General features: G+C 44.6%; 1 protein-coding gene across 1 annotated transcript in view; it reads right to left on the reverse strand.

Annotated features, from left to right (window-relative positions):
- LOC142560698 (protein O-mannosyl-transferase TMTC1-like) overlaps positions 1-24,634 on the reverse strand; it is a 118,618-nt gene that overhangs the window by 52,410 nt on the left and 41,574 nt on the right. Inside the window, exons 2-5 of the mRNA XM_075672958.1 lie at positions 9,350-9,527; positions 8,024-8,097; positions 3,437-3,646; positions 914-992 (exon numbers count right to left, since the gene is read on the reverse strand). Of these exons, the coding sequence (XP_075529073.1) occupies positions 914-992; positions 3,437-3,646; positions 8,024-8,097; positions 9,350-9,527 (541 nt within the window). The remainder of the gene's footprint in view (positions 1-913; positions 993-3,436; positions 3,647-8,023; positions 8,098-9,349; positions 9,528-24,634) is intronic.

Genomic DNA, 24,634 nt, shown 5'->3' on the forward strand with positions numbered 1-24,634 from the left:
GGCGAACGCGACGCAGCTTCGTTAAATAAACGTACGAGCAGCGAGCTCAACCTGGGCAACACTACATTTGCGTAGTGGGCTTGAAGGCACATTAGTGCCGGCAGCGTACATTTTCGCCCACTGGAGACAGGCATAGACTGCGCTGCACGAATTCAATGACGCGCGCTTTGTCGACCATGTTTCATTGGGCGGGCGGTAAACAAGCGACGACCCGGAAAGCCTCGTTCTATAGACTTCGCGTGAGGCAGCTTTTCGCTGTCGCGTTGCAAGGGCTGTTGGCACCGCAAAGACAGGTATAATTGCCGACTTTCATGATACATCGGGTTCTTACGCACCCTGAATTAAATTCTGCCATTTTTACTCGCCAAAACCACAATTTCATTGTGAGGGCATGCGCCGTGTCGGCGGACTGCGGAATAATTTCGACTATATGTGGTTGTTTTTATTGTGAACGCAATCAACGGTACGCGAGCATTTTTCCATTCCGACTTCATTCGAGTGCGGCCACTGCGGTCGAGATTCGAACTCCCGACGTCGTGCTTTGCAGCGACGTCTTAGCCACTGACGTCATAGCCATTGAGCTAATGCTGCTAGTGTTTCTTTTTTAATGTATCCTCCGTATATTTATAAAATTGGCACAAACAACACTACTCTAAACTTTTCCATCTTTCGAGTGGTTAAATGACATAAGCTTAGAGTACTGGCTTTTCCTTTCAGTTACCCCCATGGAAGAGCTTCCATTAATCCGCAGTACATCGGAACATTTAACTTACGCGTCCAGAAGTTGCAAAGTCACTATCACTTCAGACGTCTAGCCGTATTCGTACTCATGTTATAGGGCAGTTCCCCGGTAGGCATCTATATACCGGTGTCCATTTCAACACAGCTCAACGAGAAAAACAGTTACACTTACCAATGCCGTGAGAGCGGCAAGGTCACGATCCAAGAAGCATCGGTAGACAGTGTCTCGTATGCAGTTTCTGCACATTGGCCTGAAAATTAGAGAAAATCATTTTGAGAATCCAAGCTGTGTTTCTAAAATGCGTAGATATACGTATGGGTTTTGCGGCACCCTTCGTGAAACATTGAATGATGCTCGGAGTTTATGCCTGACCCTAACCATGACGTTCCGCACGCCGATTATGAGAACTCAAAGAGAGGAACGGTTTTCTCGACTGTGGATGTTCCAGGAAGGAAGTGCCGGGAAGCAAGACTGCAGGGCAAGCTCGTGTTATACACTCGAAGCAGAATTCTTTTTTTAATTGTTCTATCCTTTTGAGAGTTACTGTTGCGATTTCTCAAATTCACAATTAATGGGACGTTTAGAGGCTCGGTTGACCACCCCCCTTCGCTGTGGTACTTTGAATATATCGTGCCGAGTTCAGTGAAGCTTTAAGCTACGCGGCCAAGGGACTCATTGCGCCTGTCGGCTTTAGTGCAATGGCGATTCGCTAGACACAGTGCAGCGTGCGTACAGAGCGTTGACTCTCTCCCGCTTTCCTCTTTCTATATTACATCTTTCCCTTATCGCCATTGTAGGGTAGCAAACCGCACGCTCCTCTGGTTGACTTCCCTGATTTTTTTGCATTTTACTTGCTCTCTCAGCGGTCAGTGCCCTGTACGTTCCTCCCATTGTTTGTTTATCACACGAGCGAAGTCATACGAGACAAATCAAGAGTTTGACGGTAACCTGTCCGGCGAGGGAGGAGCACGGAGAAATTAAAACGAACACTCGCTAAGAGTAGAATAAAAATGAAAACACTTGACCTTTCCAGGTCCGTACGGGTCCCTTGTTCACAGTGGAAAACAATGTTCGCTGTGGAAACTCAATAATAACCTTTTATTTAGCGATGTCTCAAAGCGTTCACTGGAGTACGATCCCATTAAGAGCTTCATGATTTGAATGTTTTGTCAGTAGCGGTGGTCCATAACTCCCTATCCAGAATTGTATAGGGCGAAGCTAGAAGTAAAATTGAAACATTTACATCATGGGACGGCATGTGGAAATTTTCAGAAATAACAGCGAATAAATAGCAAGCCCGATATTCCTAACACGGTAGTTTATTGGAGTGGCGGATTCACCAATGTGCGCTAAGTGCAAGTGTGGAGAGACCATCAGTCATCTTCTGTGCCACTGTTCTCGCTTCGATAATCAACGTGAGGCTCTCCAGTGTGCCTTAAATAGACTGGATGACAGGCCATTTACGGAAGCGAAGATCTTGGAAGCCTGGCCTCACAGTTCATTAGCCCAGAAAGCAGTTCGACCGCTTTTTCACTACCTGAAGGCGACAGACTTGAGTGCCCGACTATAGCCATCCTACACCTAAGTTTTCTCTCTCTCCCTCTTTCACTCCCCATTCCCCTCCCCACGTGTAGGGTAGCAAACTAGACTCAGTCTGGTTAACCTGCCTGCCTTTCCTTCTTCCCTTCTCTCTCTCTCTCTTTCTTGCTTAGCTGTTAGTGCATACTGATCGAACCTGTCGAGACGCCGTAATTACCCAGGTTCGGCCACAGGGACACGAATGACAAAATGGTGTTCTCCTTTCCTGTATAGTGTCATTGCATTGCATTAGGCTCGCCGAGTCCCCTAAAGGCGTCAGCGTATGATTTCAGAAGTTGTGGGAAAACACGAAATGACGCCCTCGTGCCTAAAACGAGCCATGGCGGTTGTTTTTAGCAAAATATCTTGAGCCAACGTCATTTGTGGAGATGCAAATTTTATGTTGGAACGCAGTCCGCTAACTCGTTAAAATCGCCGGTGAAATTACACGCATTCTTGCGTTCTTTCTGTAGTCCTTCAGAAGTGACAGGCCTACAGACGCAGTTTCATTTCTGTTTCTCATTAATCTACGTACCTGCTAAGTGTACACTATTATTCTCGTTCCAAATAAGTTCCGAATGGCAGGTGGAACTAGTTTAGAATTGTACTACGCTTGATTGGCGGAACCTATAGAGAAAAAGATTGTGACGTTCGATTTATTTAGTGGCACTTACGCGGAAGGATATTAAGAGTGACATAGTTTAACTGCGGCAAGAAGCTCAACGCTAACTGGCATTTGTTCCACATAGGTTTCAATTGGTAAGTGGAACATTTATGCAAATATGTTCCATTTCGTTATGGAACCTACGTGGAGCGGAGTTAAAAAGTTGAGCCAAGTTGCACGTTTTGCTTGTTGGTATAGCATGATGGAGGCAAAACGCGTAGCGTAGCGTAGCGCATCAGAAACAGGACAAAAGAAGAACACAGACGACACACACGTTTGGCGCTGAACACCAAACGTGTGTGTCGTCTGCGTTCTTCTTTTGTCTGGAGTTAAGAGTTTACTTGTGAGCAAGTGGCACTGTGTCAACACGTTATCACCATGTAGTATGTACTACGTGCTGGTAGCATGCGACAACGGGAATTGGTTTTGCACATAGTGCAGAAATAACTTACCAACGTCGTCGGTGAGCCTTATGGCATTGCGTCTGTCCTTCCTGACTCGTAGAATAAACGACTAACGTGCGTATCCTCAGGGCCATGCACAGCGGCAGCACGGTGATGCCTTGCTCCTTGGAGAGCAGCGCACATACGGACAGTAGACCGCATGCCGCTAGCCATATCGACCTTCCGTGACCTCCTCTGCCGTCAGTGGAAACTTGGCAGCTGCGTCAGTGAAGAATGATTACAGTGTGCTTGCCAGACTTCAACAGAATTCTGTGACTTCATCCTGCTTGCGAGAAACACAAGATAAGTATTTGGGAAGATATTAAAGAGCACTACGAGTACAAAACAGCATTAAAGGTTTTAGAGATTGAGGAACGTAATTAATAGAGTGGGGAGTCTTCCATTTTGGACGACCAATCTCGTTGCTTCTCTAGGGAATTACGATCTTGATAATCTTCTGTCAGGTGCTTTCAATTCCAGTATACCATTCGCGATATTCGGAGGTGTAGCCTCGCAATAAACAACAGAAGACGTGAGCTTAGTTGAAACACGAGGAGAAATGAACTAAGGTCTAATTTGAATGATGCAGCGTCAGTGCATGTTATCGATTGCTTGCGCGAGAATCAAGAGAGTGTTAATGAAAGGGCGGCTACGGAGAGTAGGTTGACGGATGAATTATTATAAGGCTTAAAAATCAGAAAAAAAAGGGGGGCAGTATATCTACTGTTTTTATACGTGTAACAGTTGCAGTTACGTATCTATTAGACACTTCTAAAAGTCACAGCTGAAACGAAAAGAAAAAGATCTAAGATCTAAGATATTAAAAGAAATATGATCCGTTTTGCCTGTTATCTCGGAACTGGACAAGGCGGGGAACAAATACACGAGGTGAACTGAATAATTGACACAGAATACAGTCCCAGTCGCTCAAAAGACGCGGTGTTGCTTTCAACGCTTCATGACGTGAAGAGAACTTGCGTTTGCTTTCAATTATCATAACTGAGCATGAGAGTTTATGAGCAGTCCTCGTAAATGCCTACTCATAAACGAAAACCACGTATGAACATGGATGACGTCTGTGCGTAATGCCACCAGTTGAAGAAAAAGTTAAGGACGGGGTATGAGGAGGAATTTGATATGAGTGCATTGCTGTGTATTTCTTAGGGAAAATAGAAATCAAAGAAAACAGTCTTTTCCATAATATGTTTTTGTTTTATCTTCATAGTTTCTCTGGATGCTCTCGAGAGAAAGTTGTTCGAATCGCTCGACTTCAATAGCGTTCTCATCGGCGTCGGCGTCTTGAAAGGCCCCGCTACACCGTACCAATGCAAAATCGCGACGTCCGGCTTTCTTCTTCAATAGCAACCTACGGGAGAATCGCTCTTAGATGGGAACAAAAGAATTCTTCCTAGCCTTTATGAAGAGACGGGGTGCTAAGCCAGCTTTTGAGTTTAGCGTGTTGTCGCGTTATGCTTCTTTCCGGCGCGCTAGCACAAAGCTAGCGCTCCTTCGCTGTACGAGGCTTATCCGTAGGCAGCTTTCGCATCTCGCGCTATGTTATGAAGGAGCACAAAAAGGAACAGCCGAGAAGCAATCCTGTTTCTTCAAAATGCTCATAACGGGAATTCTCCCGAAGAAAGACTGCACTCCGCTCCTTTGAAATCCAAAGCTTATTCCCTGTATTTAGGCGTCCATTAGGGCTTCTACTCCCGCAAGGTGCGGTCTCTAACAAGTGCGGCTTCTTTTTTTCCGCCGAACGTCTTAACAAAGACTCTGCTTGAAGAAAAGGCATGCGCTAACGCACGGAACTGCGGCGTCAGCCCAGAGAAACCATTAGCAAGATTGCTGAGAACGCGTGCGGCAACGCGTGTTATGTTTTCGGTGCACCCTTTCCGAACAAACTCTTGCGCGCGTCGGCAACATTCCGGACTTGGAAACGTTGCGCACTATTAGCACGCGCACATCGCTGCGAGGTGCAAGCTCATACTCGCTCAGCAACGCATAGTAATCGAAGACGTATTGATCAGATGCAGCAGTCACTTCGCCGATCTGCGTCAGCGACAATCGTCGATCTGGTTGAATTTGAAAGAAAAATCAGACTAGTTTCACTGTCATTTTCTGTGGAGGCAATATGTGAAGTTATGGCAGGTGGATACAGTGCCGGTCTTTCTGATAATAGGCATCTTGTTCGGCAATATTCTGGCAAAGAAAGTTACCTATGAGTTGGCCAACTTGTAATATTGCACCTTTGTGTTATTCCCAGTATCCGGTGACCTGAGCACTCTCACCTATGACACGTTATTAGTTCTATAACCAAGGCGCAATGTTTTAGCTATCGATTACGGAACGCATAAAGCTATGCTTCGGTGAATTTGTTTGACAGCAAATCGAAATGAGAAATAACTCGGATCCTCGCTTAGAGATTAAGTAGTTGTAACGTTTCAAGAGCGACTATATTTAGGATCCTTTCTAAGGGACGCCGTGGACCCTAAAATCTGCAACACTCACGAGGAAATACTTATCCTAAAACAACTAAAGTCATCATTACACTTTCTACCAAACACAGAACAAAAAGCGGCCTTGAAAGATTGCGGAGAATCACGGGAAGAGAAAGAAAAAAAGACAGCATTCTTAGCCGGATCCCATATATGCCTGGAAATTATGAAAATGAAACCATCGTGATCATTTTTTTGTTTATTTCTTTCCTGCGTCTAGCCTTGGCTCGAAACTACGCAAAAAATGTTGTATTATGCTCAGCTTAAAGAAACGATAACATATTTGTTGAATTTGTTGTCACTTAATTGTGAAGGAAGAAATTAGTGGATTAAACATGTACAATTACACAGGCTGTCCAAGGTGTCATGCACCAAGCCTAAAAAAATAAATAAAAGAAACTCAAAACCTTCTACGCGAATGAAACCAAGCATAGAATGATAGCGGCAAGCTGAAAAAGGTTCGCTATTTTTGTACTAATATTAGTTGATTACCTTTTAATGACGCGTGATGACAGACAGCACCTATTTTGGCATACATTTGAAAACTAAAGTTTTTCACACAAGAGAAAGCGGCGCGCCATCTATTGTGTGAGCCTGAATTAAAAAAAAAAGAACCTGCGAATTACAAAAAATTTCGATCTCTTGACCGATTTGTGCGCCTCAGTAGTGCTGCTCTAATACGTGATTCGGAGTGACTAAATAGGCTTCATGCATGCCCACAAGGTTGCCCCGCTTTTCTGTATGTTATGCGACCAAAGCAAGTGGCTTGGTATGGTCGCATAATCTGCACTAGCGGGGTGCCTCGTAAGTGAGCGCTTGACTGTTTGTGACAACGGTAACAAGACGGCCAAAGCCAAGTTATCAAAAAATCGCAGCTCACGCTATCGATTTACCACATAAGGCCAACGCGAAAACGGGCATGGAGGTAGCAGCCACGACGAATAAATTCGAACTGTCATATTTACGACCTAAATTGTCTGCACTACACGGACAGAATTAGTTTGCTCGATACATGCTAACGATGGCAGTACTGCAGCACTTCGCGGGCTTTCTTTCAAACGCCGAAACAACAGCCGCAATTGCGCGCCGAAAACAAGTTAAATACATGTGGTTTGGTGTGGTTTGGTTCTAACACATACTTTAGGCGAATCAATTTCATACTTCAAAAGTTAGTTACATAATCATTAGAAATTAATTATTCAGGAGCAGTCCAAAAGATACTACACGCTCCTTCAGGTTGTTCTTAAGAATAAACAACCGGTTTCATTCGCATATAAAGCTTTGCCTTTTTTTTTAAACTTGGTGCACGTTAGCTAAGACAACCGTGCATTTAACGGCCTTTTTAAGTGTGCTCTTCCAGATACTTAAGTTGATCCTGCTGTTTCCCGCACGTCTCAATGTCTAACTGAGATGCGTGACCAGTTTTAGAAGCAAACATATTTGTCGAAGTATCGCAAGCTGGTACATTCAAAAAACACTACCCGAACGAAATGAATTCTGGCCTACGTTTTCAAAATTACATTCAAAGTTCAAATCATGCTACACAGCATCCCAGGCTCCGGGATCACTGTTGTAAGTGCGGCGATAAATTGGGTGCGGCGAATGCGGTGGTGCCGACCTTTTCATACATATCTATCAGGAAAAGGAACAAAAATATGGCGATCTTTCTTTCTCCCCTGTGTTTCGAAGCACGCAAAGTAAAACTAAAATTAGACATTCCGTATGAAAGCAAGAAAGTGTAAAGGGGATGAAATTTTACGACCTTTCCACTTTGTTGGCACGACGCCTATTTGTCCACGTGCCATTTTTTTTTAAACCGTACCGCTGAGAGCGTTATTGATTGCAAGCGCTGCAGAGGCTGACTTTTTCACCGTGTTGATCGACAATGTTGAGTTGAGCGTCTTAGACAGGCTGCATCATAAAATAGAAACATGCTCGAATCACGGGTTACAGGAAGGTTTTAGAAATGTATGTGGCACCGGATGCAACGCACCCACGCCACCAAGGCGTAGTCTAACGACATTGCAGTATGAAACTTGTCTTGCACCATGCAATCACACGTAGGTGCACTATACCTATGGCTGCTTAAAAGCCAACTCACCAGTGGTAGCAGAGTAGCGAGAGCAGAAAGAAGAGGCAGCACAGCACTTCGGCTCGGCCCACTATGCTGGACACCTGCGCGAGGGCGACGGATGGAACTTGTCGGACGGCAGGTCGCCGGTGCAGTGCATAATTTCGCGCGCATCACGAGCACACAGGGAAGCGTACCACAATGCTACACGCATAAGCAAGAACGAAAGAACGAATTCTGTGACGCGAGGAAGCTTTGCTCCCTTAATGCTCGGTACAAATTCTGTCATGGCGCCCTCGCGAAGAGGCAACGAAGACGAATCCTGCATTGACGAGAATATGAGCGCAATGACTTATTTCAACAAAAGAAGTCAGGTTAGTAATAACACGTGTACATTCTCGTTGACAAGAAACTGCTTTTAGCCAAAGTAAAAAAAAAATCACGAGAAAACGCAGTTTGCATGCCTAGTGCCAACGCTGTTCGCAAATGGAAACCGTTTGTTGTCGTCCCCTGAATCAACCGCTTCGAAACAGGTCGGTCGTTCCAAGAAGACAGCGCGGTAATAAGCGGAAACTGCCATCGGCGCACTCAAAGAACACGTGAGAAGTCGTCTCTCGAGTATCGCATGGCGCCTGACATTTGTAGTCATTTTCGCGGCCCGTATTATGGAGATCAAGTCGTTTATACGCCACCCCGCGTCTCCGTATGCGTAATGAAGTTGCTTGGCTTCACTTTGTTCTCTGTGAAGTCATTATACTATAAGTCTGCTTCTAGCTTAAAAAGGCGATTTCCGAGATACTCGTAATTCACCCAGTGGGGACTGAGCTGTGATTGCCGAGTGGACGTCGGAATGTGCAAGCTTTGATTCCGTATCCACTGATCGGTTGCGTAGACGTAGCAACGGGTGGGTATCCATGCACTAAGGCAATAGGACGTGGCCTTATTCATGTGCTTCTTCATGTGACCAGTTTCTCGTTTCATCCTCTCTTAATGACGTCCAACTCATTGCAAAGTTTACTTAACATCTACAAGTATTGTCTACTGTCATGGTACAGCAACAAAAACAAATAAAGAGCCTTAGAGCCCTTAGGACACTTGTTAATTCCGCTTAGGCTGAAAAAGTTTTCTGAGTAGTCTTACAGGCGTAGCTGCTACTACTGTTGTAGAAACATGTCTGGCGGTAAGTCAGGGGAAAGGTCACTATTTTTCTTTAATGTAAGACAAGGGCGGCCGTTCGAGAGGATATCACGAGTGGTTTGACAACTGGTCTAAGCGCTGACAACGTTCAGTATGGGAAAGAAGTCACCCCTGAAGAAAATGTGTGACAGCCTAACAGAACAGTACACGAACACTCACCGCCTCAGTGTGGACCGGATGCGCAGCGAACAGCGTCGCTGCCAGGCACGCGTGGAGGGCAGGTATCCGCATCACGCAGCGTGCGACGATGGCCACCAGAACGGAGCATGCGCAGTGCAGAGCCACGTTGACCATGTGGTAGCCGCGTACCTGGCGCCCATTGGCGTAGTAGTTGGCCCTGTGAGTAAAGAAAAGATTACGCTCGTGAGAACAATCTTCCCGCATAGCGCGTGAGAGTTCGTCAACTGAAAGAGTCCCGACACGCAATTCGGCGATGTGGCAAGGGCATTTGACACGAACCTTTTCCTTTTGTCATTGCAGTTGTGTTGCATGCTGCATAGAAAAAAATTTACTGACATGTAGGCTGCAATTTGAGTGCCCGAAAAAGTAGCTGTATTAGAGCACAAAACATCACTGGTTTCACAGTCATGTTATTTTAATCAAATCATATTTAAACAGCCATAAAACGTTCTGGTTACACCACCACAGCTTTGTACCTGATGTATGTATTAAATAATCTGCAGGTGAATATAAAAAAACCTCCATCGCAGGGAGAGGTCTTCGTGTTGCAGAAGACATAACATTGGCTGATGATGATGATGATCGTCATCATTATCATCATGATCATCGCCAAAAACCTTCCCACTCTATGCCTTTTAGGATCGGAAGAATACTGCCATGTTTGGGCAGATTGTCTCGCACAGTTGGGTGCTTCAATTTTTTATAATGATTTTATTGAAGGTAGCCTAGGGTTGTTTACTGTCTGGAGATGTTGCTCCTGTGCATATTGCGGGTTGCGCACAAAACAGGCCGACGAAAAGGGAGCAATGGAGGACATGAACGCCAAGTATCAACATTTTATAGAGGAGCTGTATGTAGCTAGGATACCATAGAATTATTGTGCTGGCACACAGAAACTATCGTCATCAATGGTTCATAATTCCGTAAGCACTCAGCAAAGTGAAGCGAACAGTGCTTACGTTCTTTCTAATGACGCATGCAGCATGCAGAACGACATGTCGAAAACAATCATCATCAGTGGCTCATACCCCTAGAAGCAATGGCTCATACCCCCGTAGGCAATGGCTGGTATCCTCGTAAGCAAGCAGAAAAAATACAATGGCTCATAGCCCCATAAGTTTCATGACTACTCAGTTTGCGTGGTTTAGTTGAGATGACGCTGCCCCTGTGTTCGTTCTCGGTGATTTCAATGTGGATGTGTCGGCACCAAAAACGGAGTGGATTACACGTTACGATTTGCACATATATGGCTTGCGCTGCCACATCAATTTGGCCCAACCGACCACCCAGCGGCGTACGTGTATCGAGTTCACATTATCAAAGAACGTGATTGCAGTTGCCAGTAGGCCGATCAGTGTATATCGTAGCGAGCACAAAGCCATTGTGACCGTCCTTACTAAGTGACAATGAGTGATGCCAATAAAGTCTTCCCACAAATGTTCTGAATACGATGTCGACAGCTCCGCTGATCATCCACCTTCGCAGGGCAGAGTGACCTTGATTTTTTTTTATGGAGAGGCATGAGAACTTATAGAGTGCTAATGATCATAGTGATCTTAACTGACATCCTATATGGTATGGTGTGGTGACAAATAGCCATCTAGCCTACTTTATCGAATGAGGTTTTGCTGCATCTACCACAGTGTAGCATTTTGCCTATCTTTTTTTGATATCTTGATTCTTCGTTTAAACTTGTATCATAATATTTGACTGTCACCTGCACCTGTAAGGCTAACGGTTCCATTATTCTATCCCCTTCTTCTTGTTGCCACCAATACTCTAAACGTGCTTTGTTTTTATAAACTGCTGATCAGTTAATATTTCCATAGGCATTGAATCCCAACGCTTCTAGAAGGTGCAGGTTTTGTACTGTTCGTGCAGGGAGAATATTTTAGCATTACATTACAATGTGTTGAGTCGATTCCGGAGTGTTTCTATAGCATATTCATGCCTCATGTTGGTCCGGTAGAAAAACATCTCTTGCAAGCGGCACCTAATAGTGAAAGCAAATTCTGGCAAAAAAATATCGAACAGATTCACCGAAAGCAATCGAGAAAACAACATTTGACTGAGAGGAAATATATAATACAGCGACATGTGCTACACAGAGGCGCGAATTCTTTTTCAATCATTAAAACGGACGGTTGACCAACCAGGGATTTCAAACAATGTGAGGTGAAGTGTGTATCGGGCCTGGCAACCAGGGTCCTCAAGATTGGCAACCCCGCTGTGTAAGCCTGTCAGCCGGGAGGCTGATATAAAAGCGCAAGCATCCAATAAAGCGGATTGTTCCTCTTCGCCAAACTGGACAGTTGTCTGCGTCGGCATGCTATCTTGATCAAGACATGGCGTCAGAAGTTTCTTTATCACGCCCATTCCCGCTTCGACTATATATATATATATATATATATATATATATATATATATATATATGTGGTGCAATGGCCCCTCGCAATGTGCCCGTGCGTCGCTTCCAGCCGCCTGTGCACCGCCCTCCCCCTCCCAACCCCTGGACCACCACTGCCATCCCTAACCCGTTGCGTACGCCGGACAATCGCCCTATCTGCTTCGCATGTAGGTGTCCCGGTCATATCGCAAGGTTCTGCCGCCGCCGATCGCAGGCGTTCGATGACGATCGCCGAGCGCCCTATGTGCCGCCTGATTCAAATGCGCCTTACGGGCCCTTCGACCAATCACCAGCTCGCTCCCAGACTGATCGCCGTCCTCGCTTCGAACGCCTCCGATCACCATCTCCAAGTCGCCGATCGCTTTCCCCTATGCGTCGACGACCCGTCTCTAACGAAGAGGGAAACTAGACGACGCAGTTCCTGAGGCAAGAACTGCGCAAGTGTCGACAGGCCGAAGTCCTCCTCCTTTACCTGCTAATGTCATTGATGTGTTTATCGAAAATTTCGCCGCAGTCGCTCTCGTCGATACCGGTGCCGCTATTTCAGTTATGGATGCCAGGTTTTGCCGTTCGCTTCGTAAAGTGACGACGTCTCTGTCTGGATAGTCGCTAACGAACGGCGAGTGCTCAACCCATTTGCCCTACCACTGCTCGTACTGCCCATGTGACCATACAGGACGTTTTGTACACGATTGAATTCATAGTTCTTTCATCGTGCTCCCACGCCGTTATTCTAGGATGGGATTTTCTCCCACGCCACAATGCCATCATCAATTGCGCTCGGGCTGAGATTGAACTTTTCTACCTTGGTGACCTGGCCTCCGTCGATGCTCATCCTGCCGCTAAAATTCTCGCGAAAGAAGACACCTGTATTCCCCCGTGCTCTTCAGCATTCGTACCAGTCTTCTGTAGTACCATATCCGACGGGACGGTCTTCTTCATGCCCTCTCATCACTTTGTTACCAGAAAAGCGCTTCCTTTGCCCTTTGCAGCTCTTGACCTTGCCGCCGGTGTCAGCACGATCCCCATTTACAATCATCTTTCGTCGCCGCTATCACTGCTCCGCCGCGAATGCCTTGGTTACGTCGAGTTGGTCGATTCAACACGAATTGTCTCTGTCCTCGACGAAGTGCCTTCTACTGCCGTCCATGAACTGAATGCCCTCTCCGTACCCGACTCAACATGGACTGGTGTGTTCAGCCCATTCATCGCCGAAGATCTGACGCACTCGCAGCGATCTCAACTTCTCGCAGTCCTTCAGCATTTCCGCCGTTCTTTCGACGTTGCGCAAACATCTCTTGGCCGTGCATCGACGGTCGAGCATTACATCGACACTGGCTCTCACTCAACGCTGCGACATAGACCATATATATCGCGCGTCCGCTAGGGAACGTCGCGTCATTGCAGACCAGGTCGATGACATGCTCCGTCGAGGCGTCATTCGACCTTCCCAAAGCCCATGGGCCTCCCCCGTGGTCCTCGTCACAAAAAAAGACGCTTCCATCAGCTTCTGTGTTGATTTGCGACGGTTGAACAAGATCACGCTGAAGGACGTCTACCCATTAGCACGCATCGATGATGCTCTGGACTGTCTGCAGGGAGCCGAGTTCTTTTCTTCGCTGGACTTGCGGTCAGGCTATTGGCAGGTTTCGATGGCAGAGGCCAATCGCTCAAAAACTGCCTTTGTTACGCCAGACGGCTTGTATGAATTCACCGTCATGCCTTTCGGACGTTCGAAATAATGATGAATAATGTTCTGCGTGGCCTCAAATGGAAAATCTGTCTTTGCTATCTTGACGACATTGTGGTGTTCGCCCCTGATTTCGCAACGCACCTGCTCCGCCTCCAGCACGTACTCACTTGCTTGACCAACGCCGGGTTGCAACTTAACCTGAAGAAGTGTCGATTTGCTGTTCGTCAGCTTACAATTTTAGGCCATGTCGTGTCAAAGGAGGGCATTCGCCCGGATCCCGAGAAACTGCGTGCTGTTACTGCGTTCCCAAAACCTACCACTATGAAAGAGCTACGCAGTTTTATCGGCCTCTGCTCTTACTTCCGGCGATTCGTTCGAAATTTTGCGTCAATTATATCACCTCTCACGCAGCTCCTTAGCGGTGCTAGAGATCTCTCATCATGGTCTCCAGCGTGTGACGACGCCTTCAAAACCTTGCGCCGTCTTCTCACGACTCCACCCATTCTTCGCCATTTTGACCCTCAAGCGCCAACCGAAATCCATACCGATGCAAGCGGTGTAGGGCTTGGCGCTGTGTTGGCACAGCGTCAACCTGGCCACACAGAATACGTCGTCGCATACGCGAGTCGCACGTTAACCAAGGCGGAGAAGAATTAAAGCGTTACAGAAAAATAGTGTTTGGCCAGGCAGAGACTTCGAATGATCAACCCTGGCCCCCTGATGAAGAAAAGCCTTCTTATCGCAACGTCCACTTGGGAAACACCTACTTCGACTCTTGTTAATGTTCCAATCTGAGAGAGGAATGCGAGCAGGCAGCGAGAATTGATTGCAATTCAGCGGCAGCCTCTCCAAGCATAGACCAGGCTACAAGAAGGCGCCATGCTATCAACACTGATACGCCACCAGTGTACTAACTTGTTAGGGAAACCATTACGCACATCGTTCTCGCCGTTATAGCGCAGCTCGCTTAGTAGCTGATAGAATACGAAACGTGCAATGGCGTGTCCATCGACCACCTGCAGCGAACAACAGAGCAGCCGTCGTCAGCATCAGCGTAAAGGGGTGTAGAACACGTGCGGCGAATTGCTGTGACGACGGAATCACGTGCAGCGTCATTATAAGAAATCACGCGACTCACCGACTGTTGTCGCCCGGTGTAACAACGCTACCGAGTCTTGCAATTAGCGCGTCTCATTCCTGACGAGATTCATAGCATACCAAAGCAATTAGAGCTGCCTGCCTGCCGCAAATGGCACTGACGCCCCTGGCGGCCCCACCATACGCCCTCTGTGCACCAGCGCATTCCAGTGTGTGCTTTTAGAGCAATTCTATGAGCGTTTTTTTTTTTTCTGGGGGATGCGTCGGGCAGAGCAATTAAAAAATTCTGCAAGCATTCGCTAGAAGTTCTTCACTGTGCTGAGCCTAGTAGGTAAGGAATGATTTTCGGCCACATTGCGTGTAATTATACACGGCAGATACAAAACTGCACCTAATGCAACGGGAATGCGAGAGGCGACAATGATGATGATATGATTGCGATACGTGGTCATGACGATGCTGATGATGTTAACTGCTAAAGCCTATATATATCGCCTTGCAGTAAGTGTCAACCACTGCATACTTAAGCGCATTTGTATTCTCGATTTAGCGCTTTTGTGAGGTTTCGTTTTTTTATTTCCACGTCGTAAAATTATCCAACGTGCCATTTTATGCTTTTCTATAGTTACGGAACGTCTTTTGTGGTGAGACGTAGAGTACTTAAAGAAAACATGCTCTCAAGATTTGATAATATGTGATGTCTTGCGGCGCAAGGGCCAAGTGCCAAGAGCGCCATGATTCCTCCAGATTTCACACTTGAGCTTTTAATAAATGTATCTCATTGTCGCTCAATTTCCAATAGGAACATCAAGTGTTCTTCAGGAAAAAGAACTTTATTAAGCACATATGCGCAATTTCCCCAGGTTGCGCCATGTTAAATACGTGATTTTGAAAGACTGCCAGGATGAGTTGAATTCCACAATATCCATAATTTTCCTAGGTACAGGGAAATATTTCGCACGTGTACATGGTGTTCCAGCTGACTTGAGCCATGCCTTCAATATTTCAAACCACGTGTGAGCTTCAAGAATGCAAGCAACTTAGTAGATTCTGTACCCTCTTCAGCAACTCGCAGAAATTTTATGTTTAGTTTAGACCGCTATATACAAATATAAATGGAAAATCTTCGTTGGAAGATTTGTGTAGCCTTTTGAGAAGCATAAAAAAATTAGTTTCTTTAAGATAGTAGCTGTGCAATTCATTATCCGAACTGGAAATGGAGCCCACAAGATTTAAACGAAGTAGCACGTGACTAGGCTTTTGCGCCTGCCCACATTAGTGTCTTCATATGCATGGCACGAAGGAGTGATTGAGTTTGCGGCCGGACCGAACACTTGAAATGGATCGAAAACGCTTGACTTTCTTCTCACTTTTGCCGACAAATCCTAAATCAAATGAAGCTATATAATAATGGACGATATATCTCACATGGAAATTCTTGAACTTCTGTGAGCATTTCTGGTGCTTCCAGACTACGTAGAGGGCGAGCAAGTATTGGCGGTGGATTGCGATGCGTCGCTGACGCATCGCCCCCGCGTCCAGTTTTTGCCTGCGGCCTATTATAGCACCTGCTGTGCGCGCAGCATCGGTTCGTTGGTGTATATATATATATATATATATATATATATATATATATATATATATATATATATATATATATATATATATATATATATATATATATATATATATATATATAATCTTTGTACAGAAAACGCTCTGCGGTTAGGTTACTAGGCGAGGTAGAAGCATGGTGTACCTTGGAGAAAAAAGAGAGAAGAAAAAAGGGGGAGGGGGACAAGAACAACAGCGCCCGGCACAGCTAGGTACGTATATTGCCAAAGAAAATCACGAAACGCGAAGTCATGTAAATATTTATGTTACGCTGCTACAAGTTCATGTCGTTGTGTTCGTCGTCAGCGAACGTGTAAAATATTTTTCTGTCTGCGCGATGTAACAAAAAAAAAAGAAAGAAAGCGCGAACTGAATGCAAAAACCAGTAGCCAAATGAATCGGTAAATCACAAACGCAACAATCACAAAATAAAACAAAAAGAAAAGTGCGTCAGGGAGTCATCTGCTCCGTTAACTCACAATAAAACGGCGTACTTCTCGGCAAACATGTCACTACGCCCATTTCCCGTACTAAAACACACTTTTGAGTCATGGCGCAGGCCTCTACTTTGTGTGCCTTTGACGAATATTCCAGGACTGTTGAAATATCTGTCTGTCGCAAAAGCGAATCGGTTGTTAGAAGTGCAGATACAGTTTCCTTTCTGTTTTCTTTTCTTTTTAAGTGCCTTCGTTTCGTCGATGTTCCCGCTTCGATATATATATTGACCTTGCAATTATTCCGCTTTCTCGTGCGGTGTATTTCTTCACCGCTTAGCCCGTCGCGTAGAAAAAGAGTACCTTTTCTTCGCTCTTTTCTCTCTGTCTCTTTCCGTTTTCTTCTTTCGAAGCAGAGTGTGGCGATAGAGTTCTTTATAAAATCGCTAAAGAGACAGCAAAAGTACGAGCGCCTTCCTTGAAAGTGTACCGCGGCCATAATGATGAAAGTCCGCCGCTGCGAAAGACTGGCTAGATTTCGTTTATATTTCTTTTTATCAGGCTCTACCATGCGAATTGTATTTTTACATTTTTCTTTCTTTTTGCAGGCTAGCATTTCACATCGTCTCACGTGTGTACTTAAAGAGCCGCCGCCTGAAAAAAGAAAAAAAATGGCTTTTGGAGAATTACGCTCCCTGCTGATGATGTCTGCTATCTTTTGAGCGCAGTTCTTTCTTCTTACGGCATGTCATTCATGCGATATCAGCTGAAGCCAGACGCGCCGCAGCTTCTGCAATGTTTTGCCGTCTGTTTACTTTTTTTGTCAGGCACCAGTCCCCCCTCAAAAGCACTCGAGCAGCGAATGCGTCTGCGGCAAATCTCCTTTGCTGAAAAAAACGCGTGTCGCAAAGGCGACACTCACGACGTACGCTTTATAAAAGCAAAGAGACAGCAGGAGTCTCCAGGATGTGCTAGAGTATGTTCTGTGTTGGTAATTATTTTTATTTTTTTTTCTTTTCTCCTGCATAACACTGTAAGATTGACTTGTTATATTTGTTTCTAATTCTACAACGATCGCGCGAGATAAAACTCTCGCTTTAACATTGTTCTCCAGCCGTAAGAGAGCAACCTGAACTTCAAAAGAATAAAACAAAGAAAGGAAAGAAAGAACATGGTTGCTATTAATCGCATCTACTTAAAAGCAGCGGGACTTAAGCAACCGGCTGTTGATGATGTTCTGCTCCTTGCCAACATCTTCTTAGGTCGGACCTCTTCCGTAATGGAGATACGCGCCATGCATGGAGAATTCTACCAAAGCGGAAATTGACATAAAAGCTTCTTGTAGCTGCGTCTACGCTTGAGAAAGGTATACTTTCTGAACATGCAAATTAAGATGACAGTATGTACGGTCTGTTAACATCAATGAATGACACAGAGCAATGCCGCGAACGATCTAACTTATCCCTGCTTATGCTATTAGAATTCTCTGTTCATTCACAACTCTTATTGTATTTGCCCTTGGGGAAATATCCTCGCCCAACTTCGTTTACAAATAAGCAGAAGTAATGGCAAATAACAGTTTTAAAAATTTCTACAACATATGTGGTGGTATAATGCAATATGTGCATTGCATCAAAACTCGTTACAATACAATATTATAATTTTTTTCGATGTGTTCCCAATAATTTCATTTCAGATTGCTCATCGCTCATGCCCGTTCTATAGATCCCCTCTACAAATGATAAGTTGAAATTTTTATGCGGTCTGTGTTGCACCGGAACCAGGATACTATGAGCGACAAAAAAATCATCTGCAGTTATTCATTTGGAAGACCGCGAAATTCATAATAATAATAATAATAATAATAATAATAATAATAATAATAATAATAATAATAATAATAATTTATTTATAAACATCCAAAAGCAGAAGAAGGAAACGGGCCTGTCTAAGTCTACGAGGATTTGTGTGACTAGGCCCGGCAGAGTCGGTGCAGCGACGTAGTCACACCTTTAGATAATAACACGTTTTTTACGAACTTTCAGACCAAGAGCTGGTAGTATTACCTGTTAACAGGCCTTGACATAGCAAACAAAGACAAAAGCATAAATAACTAAAGTAAAGAATCACAACGATAATTCAACATTTCATCATTAACTTCTCCGGCTGCTTTTTTTTAAGTTGTATAAAAGGTAATGATGAGATAATCATAAGTTGTTTTAGAGGACCACATGAGGAACTGCAGTGGACAGAGGAGAGGGAGATTTTAGTATGATGCACTCTTAGATACAGCAGAGTGCCGCTAACTCTTTTGAGGCTAGAGGAACTAGTTGTCTCACGTTACTCCGTTTTAGAGGTTTCTCAGAAGCGCCAATGGAGCGGGTTTAATCTCATATTGTGCCTCATCAAGTGCACATACTCACGTCAGAGCTACGAGAGCTCCCCCGAATGGAGTCAGATGTGGGGCGATCTTCCAGTTAAATGAGTACCGAGCATTTCCTGCATCCTCTGAATGTAGGCGGCGAATATACAACTGCAGGGAGGAGAACGTGTCTGGCTTCTTACTGAGCAAAGTCGGCTTCAGGATGGAGTCGCTCATGTGAATATTATAGAATCCGAACTAAATGTAATTGGCGCTTACCAGATGTGACCACTTATTTAGAAAGCACGGTTCAAATCTTCAACAAATTTTTGCCCGTAGCTGCGCCCTTGGGTAACATATCATGGGTTCACCATCTAGGCCTTAAAAATCACGGCTAAAAGAACCCTAGTCAAACAAGCACGAGTAATGTGCTTGTCAACAAGCCTAACGTTTCAAGTGGCCTCACGGTCAGTGTCACTGAATGTTTCGTGGCTTTCTCTTCTTTTTTTTATTTATTTCCTCATCTATATCCAGAATGCATTATAGGCAATGCAATAAGAAGCTAACCGGTTGCCGATTAGGGTTACAGTTGCACATAACGAGCAATGGATTCCTTCTTTTGAACATTTTTGTTGCCGTTTAGAATAATTTGGTTTCTAGGAACGACTACGCCCTTACGGGTGTAATTGGCTTATAGAGACAGCTGCAGCTTGTTGCGCCGCGAAGTTGTGCGCGAAAGTTCAGGAGTTGCTATACAAGATTCCTGACCCGACGGCTGTTCTCAAAACACGACATCCATTCTTGTAAAGCGTGTGCGCGTGTCTTTTTTTTTTACTTATTTTTAGCATATTTGTCATTATTGCTTTCTCGGCGTGCTTCATCCTTTCAAATATCGACGTTCAAGCACCTCTCGTTTCGTGCTCACAGCCTTAGCCTTCCCGCACTCTTGGGAGGCGCTCGGTCCCTGATCCTTGGCGCTTAAGAGCATATATCGCGCTCCTTCGAGTAGCGGAGTTGAGGGTGAGGAGGAAGCAGAGAGGGAGGGGAGCGCCCTCCTGGGATGGTGTAGATGTGCTCGCCGAGGGCATCGATTAATCCCCGGGCACTTGTTATAAACGACGACGGGGTTCATATCGAAGGCTGACCTCCGAGCACTTCAGGGAGGTCCCAGACCCGCAAGGTGTATTTAGCTTCCCCTCATTGCTTTCCCTGTGCTTCTTTTCCTTCTTTTTTGATTTTTTTTAATACTGCGACACTAGCGACCTCCTCGCTATGTTTTTGTTCATTGCTTCCTGGGTTATAGAGGAAAAAAAACGAGCCGCCACAGAGCAGGCTGCCAGGGTACAGCAAACGGTCGATACCGGTTCCGTTTACGATTTTGCACTGTCATGTCTAAAGAGCTGGATTTCGCTTGGCAGCCAGTTGTCGCTTGTCTGTGTAGTCAATTACAATTATGCTGTGTGATGCGCCGCATTAAAGAGTCGTCGTTGGGTTTTCTTTTTTCTGAATAACTCCGAATAAGACCGTGACTTTGGATCTACTTCCTAATTTTTTTTTTAGCTCCCAGGCTTATTTTTTGTAGGTGTGTTCACTGCTGCTGGACTTATAATCGATTAAAGTGAACTATCGAATGATCTGCAGCAAGACGCGGAGAGAACAGAGACAGCTGTTCCATATTTCACATTTTCTTGCGGGGAGAGACTAAAGGGTAGAGGCAATAACTTTAAAACCGCTCATCGGTGTTGATTGCATGGTGATGTTAGTCATCGCTCGTTCGAACAGGCAATAAAAAAGTGAAATAGACCTGACAGCGACTAAGTTACCCCACATTCAATATGCAAAAACTTAAAGAACGAATGCTGGAAATGGTAACTCTTCAAAATGTCCTATGCTTCCAGTACTTTACAGAATGCATAATTTCTCCCGATTTCATATATTTGCAGAATTATCTGTCTTATTAGCTGTTTCTTATGAAGAAAATTACGGTTTTAAGATTTCTGCTATCTGACTAAAGAAAGAAACTACCAAAGTTTGTCCCAATTCAGTCTCTATACATTGTTTCTTTTTTTTTTTTAGTGTCATTTGGATTATTCCATGCCAAATCAAACAGCGTTTTTCGAACATCACAGATATAGTTAAAAATATTTCCACACGTTTGTTGAAGTTCAGACGTGTTCCCCATATTTACTCTTTTTTCAAAAAATGTTCAACCATTTTAGCAAGAATTACTTTTCCTGATCACCTGATATCTAGAAGGCATAAATCAAAATTTTTTTTGGAAGGCACATTGTATAATTCTGTCACCCAAATGTTGCATATGGCAAGACAATAAAGTGGTGAGGCTGCCAAAATTTCCCATTTTTTGAAATATTTAAATACTTTAAGTGCTTTTCCCACCGGCAGAAGCGAGTGAACTTGCAAAATTTTAATACGTTTTTTTTTTCCGAACGCAGACACACCCAGAATGCACAAATTAAAAACAAAATGGTAGCTCGGTTGATATAGTATAACCGAAAGATATTTTGAACTTTTGAAGATTTATCCAATTGCATAAAAAATGAAAGTTCAATTTTTTTTAAGGAGCTTTGTGTTTAAGGCTAAAATAAGTAGCCTTGGTGTTCGGTCTAAAAATTTATGTGACACATGATTAGATAGCTCTATATGTTTGCTATGCATGTGAGAAGTTACAAGAAGGTTTTTTAGTCTAAACAGGCAAAATTTTTTATGTTTGTGTCGGCACCGACATTTCTCCAACGTGTGCCGAGCTTGCCGGACTGGGCTGCAGACTATAGGTCATATTGAGCGAGAACTGCGAACGTAAACGTATAATAGTATTGCAAGAAAGGAATGAATTGCAAAATACTACACTAAAACTAATTTTGTGCACAATTGTCAATACAAAAAAGAACTTTTCCTGCGTCGACCTGCCGACGCGCCCCTCTGATACGCCCTCTCAAAAGAGACTTATACCCGTGTCACACGGGCAACTGGGATCTCCTTGAAACTTCCTTCCCTTAAAGGACCGCAACGGAGTTTAACCTCAAAGGAGTTGGCTCCGTGTCACACGGACTATAAGCAAGCTTTTGAAAGCTGCCGTTGGAGGCACATTAGGCGCTGCTCACCTCGTACGCAGTCATGAAAGAAACACGTTATATATTGCTAAAATTTCTGGTTACTTGTCTTTTCTTACAACATACAATTATCTATGCATTGCATTTATAATTGCTGGTAAAAGTGCAAATAATAAATATGAGGCTGATTTCCTGACTCGAAATTCAAGCACGCTGGGAACAAGAGTACTCCCTCCAGTCTGCAAGGGAGATCTTCCATCTCCTTTCACTAGGAACTTCCTTAAACATCCTTTGCTAAAGGACTTCCTTGTGACACGGCGCACATCTCCCTCGAGATAAAGACGTCCTTGGTTGAAGGGAGTTAAAAGTACGTTAGCCGCGTCCGTGTGACAGGGGAATTAGAGGGTTTACTTGGTTGCTGGCTTGATGGAGCACAGTTACAACAGCGCGTTTTGACAGGACGCAGAAAGAATTCGGCGACTGTCCCATGTGCATTCTTTCTGTGCTCTGTCAGAAGTTGCCGTTATAACCATGTCCTCTCAAAACTCGTAACCTGCTAACCCACCGTGCACAGCCTACAGGGCCGGAACAGTAGCCCGTGATATAACAAAACAAAATGACACGAATCCTAGGATGCACGTTATAAAATGACCCCCCCCCCCCCCCGACAAAAGAAGAACTTAGGCCGTGATAAACTAAAAATAAAGGTAACGTTACAAGCAAAACCGGCAGCGCGGAACGACTAACAGCAAAGGACTCGACAGGAAAACCAAAGAAAACAGGGCGAAATAGGCAGAATCTGAGCTCAGCACTCCGGACGAACCGTCGGAGTCACCGCCTTCGTCCCCAGGGGAGGGGACACGGTGTGTCCCACGCATCACGAGGGCTCTTGCAAGGTCCGGCTTGTCAAGGAAGACGTCAGCTGCAACAGACGTGCAATTCTTTTTTTCGTTGGTCCACCGAAGTGTCACAAAACGGTGACTCTCCTAGATTAATTACTGTAGATCTGCGCAATTCGATATTGAGGGGTCATTAAGCGTTCCTTAAAGATGAGTGTAGGTATACATGCAGTTTTCCGTAAATAACAATAAAACGCATATAATGACGCGATGCGGACAAAAAAGAAAACACGCTTCGTACATGCACTTTCGGAAAGCGTGCTCTGTAAATCTTCCTTCCAGGAAAAAAAAAAAAAAAACACTGTTGCTGTTTTTCTTGTAGGCAAAAAAAGAGCCAACTGAGTCACGGCGCGTAGTTGGGGTCATTTGTCTTCGGAAGGCTAAAGACCTAACAAGCTGCTCGCTTTCTGCTTACTACGCGATTGCGTCAGCCGTCAGTAAAGAAGTGTTACAGCTTTTTCCTTAGAACTGTAACTCATCCGCTCTTTGCAGTACCTTGCTATTCTTCGAAGGCTTAAGCGCCATAGAGTCTTAGCGCTACAAACACACCATTACATAAACGCAGGACGGAATGTATGCGTGTTGGAAGCAATATAGCACGCTGACTGTATGCTAGCTCTTTTCGTAAGTTTGGCGTAATTGAAACCTGCAGCCCATACGAACGCCTGCTATAGAAACATAACAACCAAGATTAAAGGATCGCACAACGTGATGCATGGCGGGAAAAAAAGTTAACGTCCAACTAACTGCCTCATAAAGTAGATGTAGCACCCTAGCGGTAATGGCGGCGTATATTGTTCACGTTTAGTTACATTTGTGCTACCCTAAAAGACGTGGTTTCTTTTATTTCTTTAAATCAGTCATGGCTGTCAATCCCCGTAGAGGATTGAGGATAGCGCAAAATAAACAAGATGACATATATAGTGCAGCCTCATTAAAGGCGAATATACGTTTCGCATGAATTACACAGAAATAGAACAATACACGCGTGTTCAAATAACAAGGAATATGCAATGATAACATCAGATTTAGTAACTCTAGTGGGAGTCCTATGGAAACCATAGCGTAATACAATCAGAACACACGTAACAAATAAGCAAAAATTTTTTTTTCAGACTTCGAATAACAGATTATCATCCAGCACTCTAACAAGAAGACGCAGCTGATACAAGAATTTTTGACGCAGAGAATGCTGAATGACTAGAACGTAAGACTGCGAAGCTAGCAAATATTTCTTTGTTCTTTGACAACTTTCTTTGTTCTTTGACAACTGTCGAGTACTTATCACTCTTCGAAATTTTTACACCCTTTGGGGCGTATCTTGTCCCACAACAATAATCGTCATCTGTCTTTCCCGCGTTTCCTTTCTTTAACGCTGCGAGCCCGGTACTCCCCAGTCACGAACGGCACGCGCGTTATCAGTGTGACGCAGCATTCTCGACAGGAAAGTAGCGAGCGCCGAGTTTTCAGGAAAGGAAACGCAAGCAAGGCAGATGACGATTATCGTTGTGGGACAAATATACACCCCAAAGGGTGCAACCGTTTTAAGAGTGTACTACGTTCCACGTTAACAGTCACAACAGTTCGCGCTACTGAACGCTGTGACAGTAACTTGATCCACATGTCATTGTTCTTCCTCTGTTCGCGTTCGCCTACAACTCTTCCGTACTTTTTTTTATTCTGCGC

The sequence above is a fragment of the Dermacentor variabilis genome, chromosome 10, assembly GCF_050947875.1.
Source record: "Dermacentor variabilis isolate Ectoservices chromosome 10, ASM5094787v1, whole genome shotgun sequence".
Taxonomy (NCBI): Eukaryota; Metazoa; Arthropoda; class Arachnida; order Ixodida; family Ixodidae; genus Dermacentor; species Dermacentor variabilis.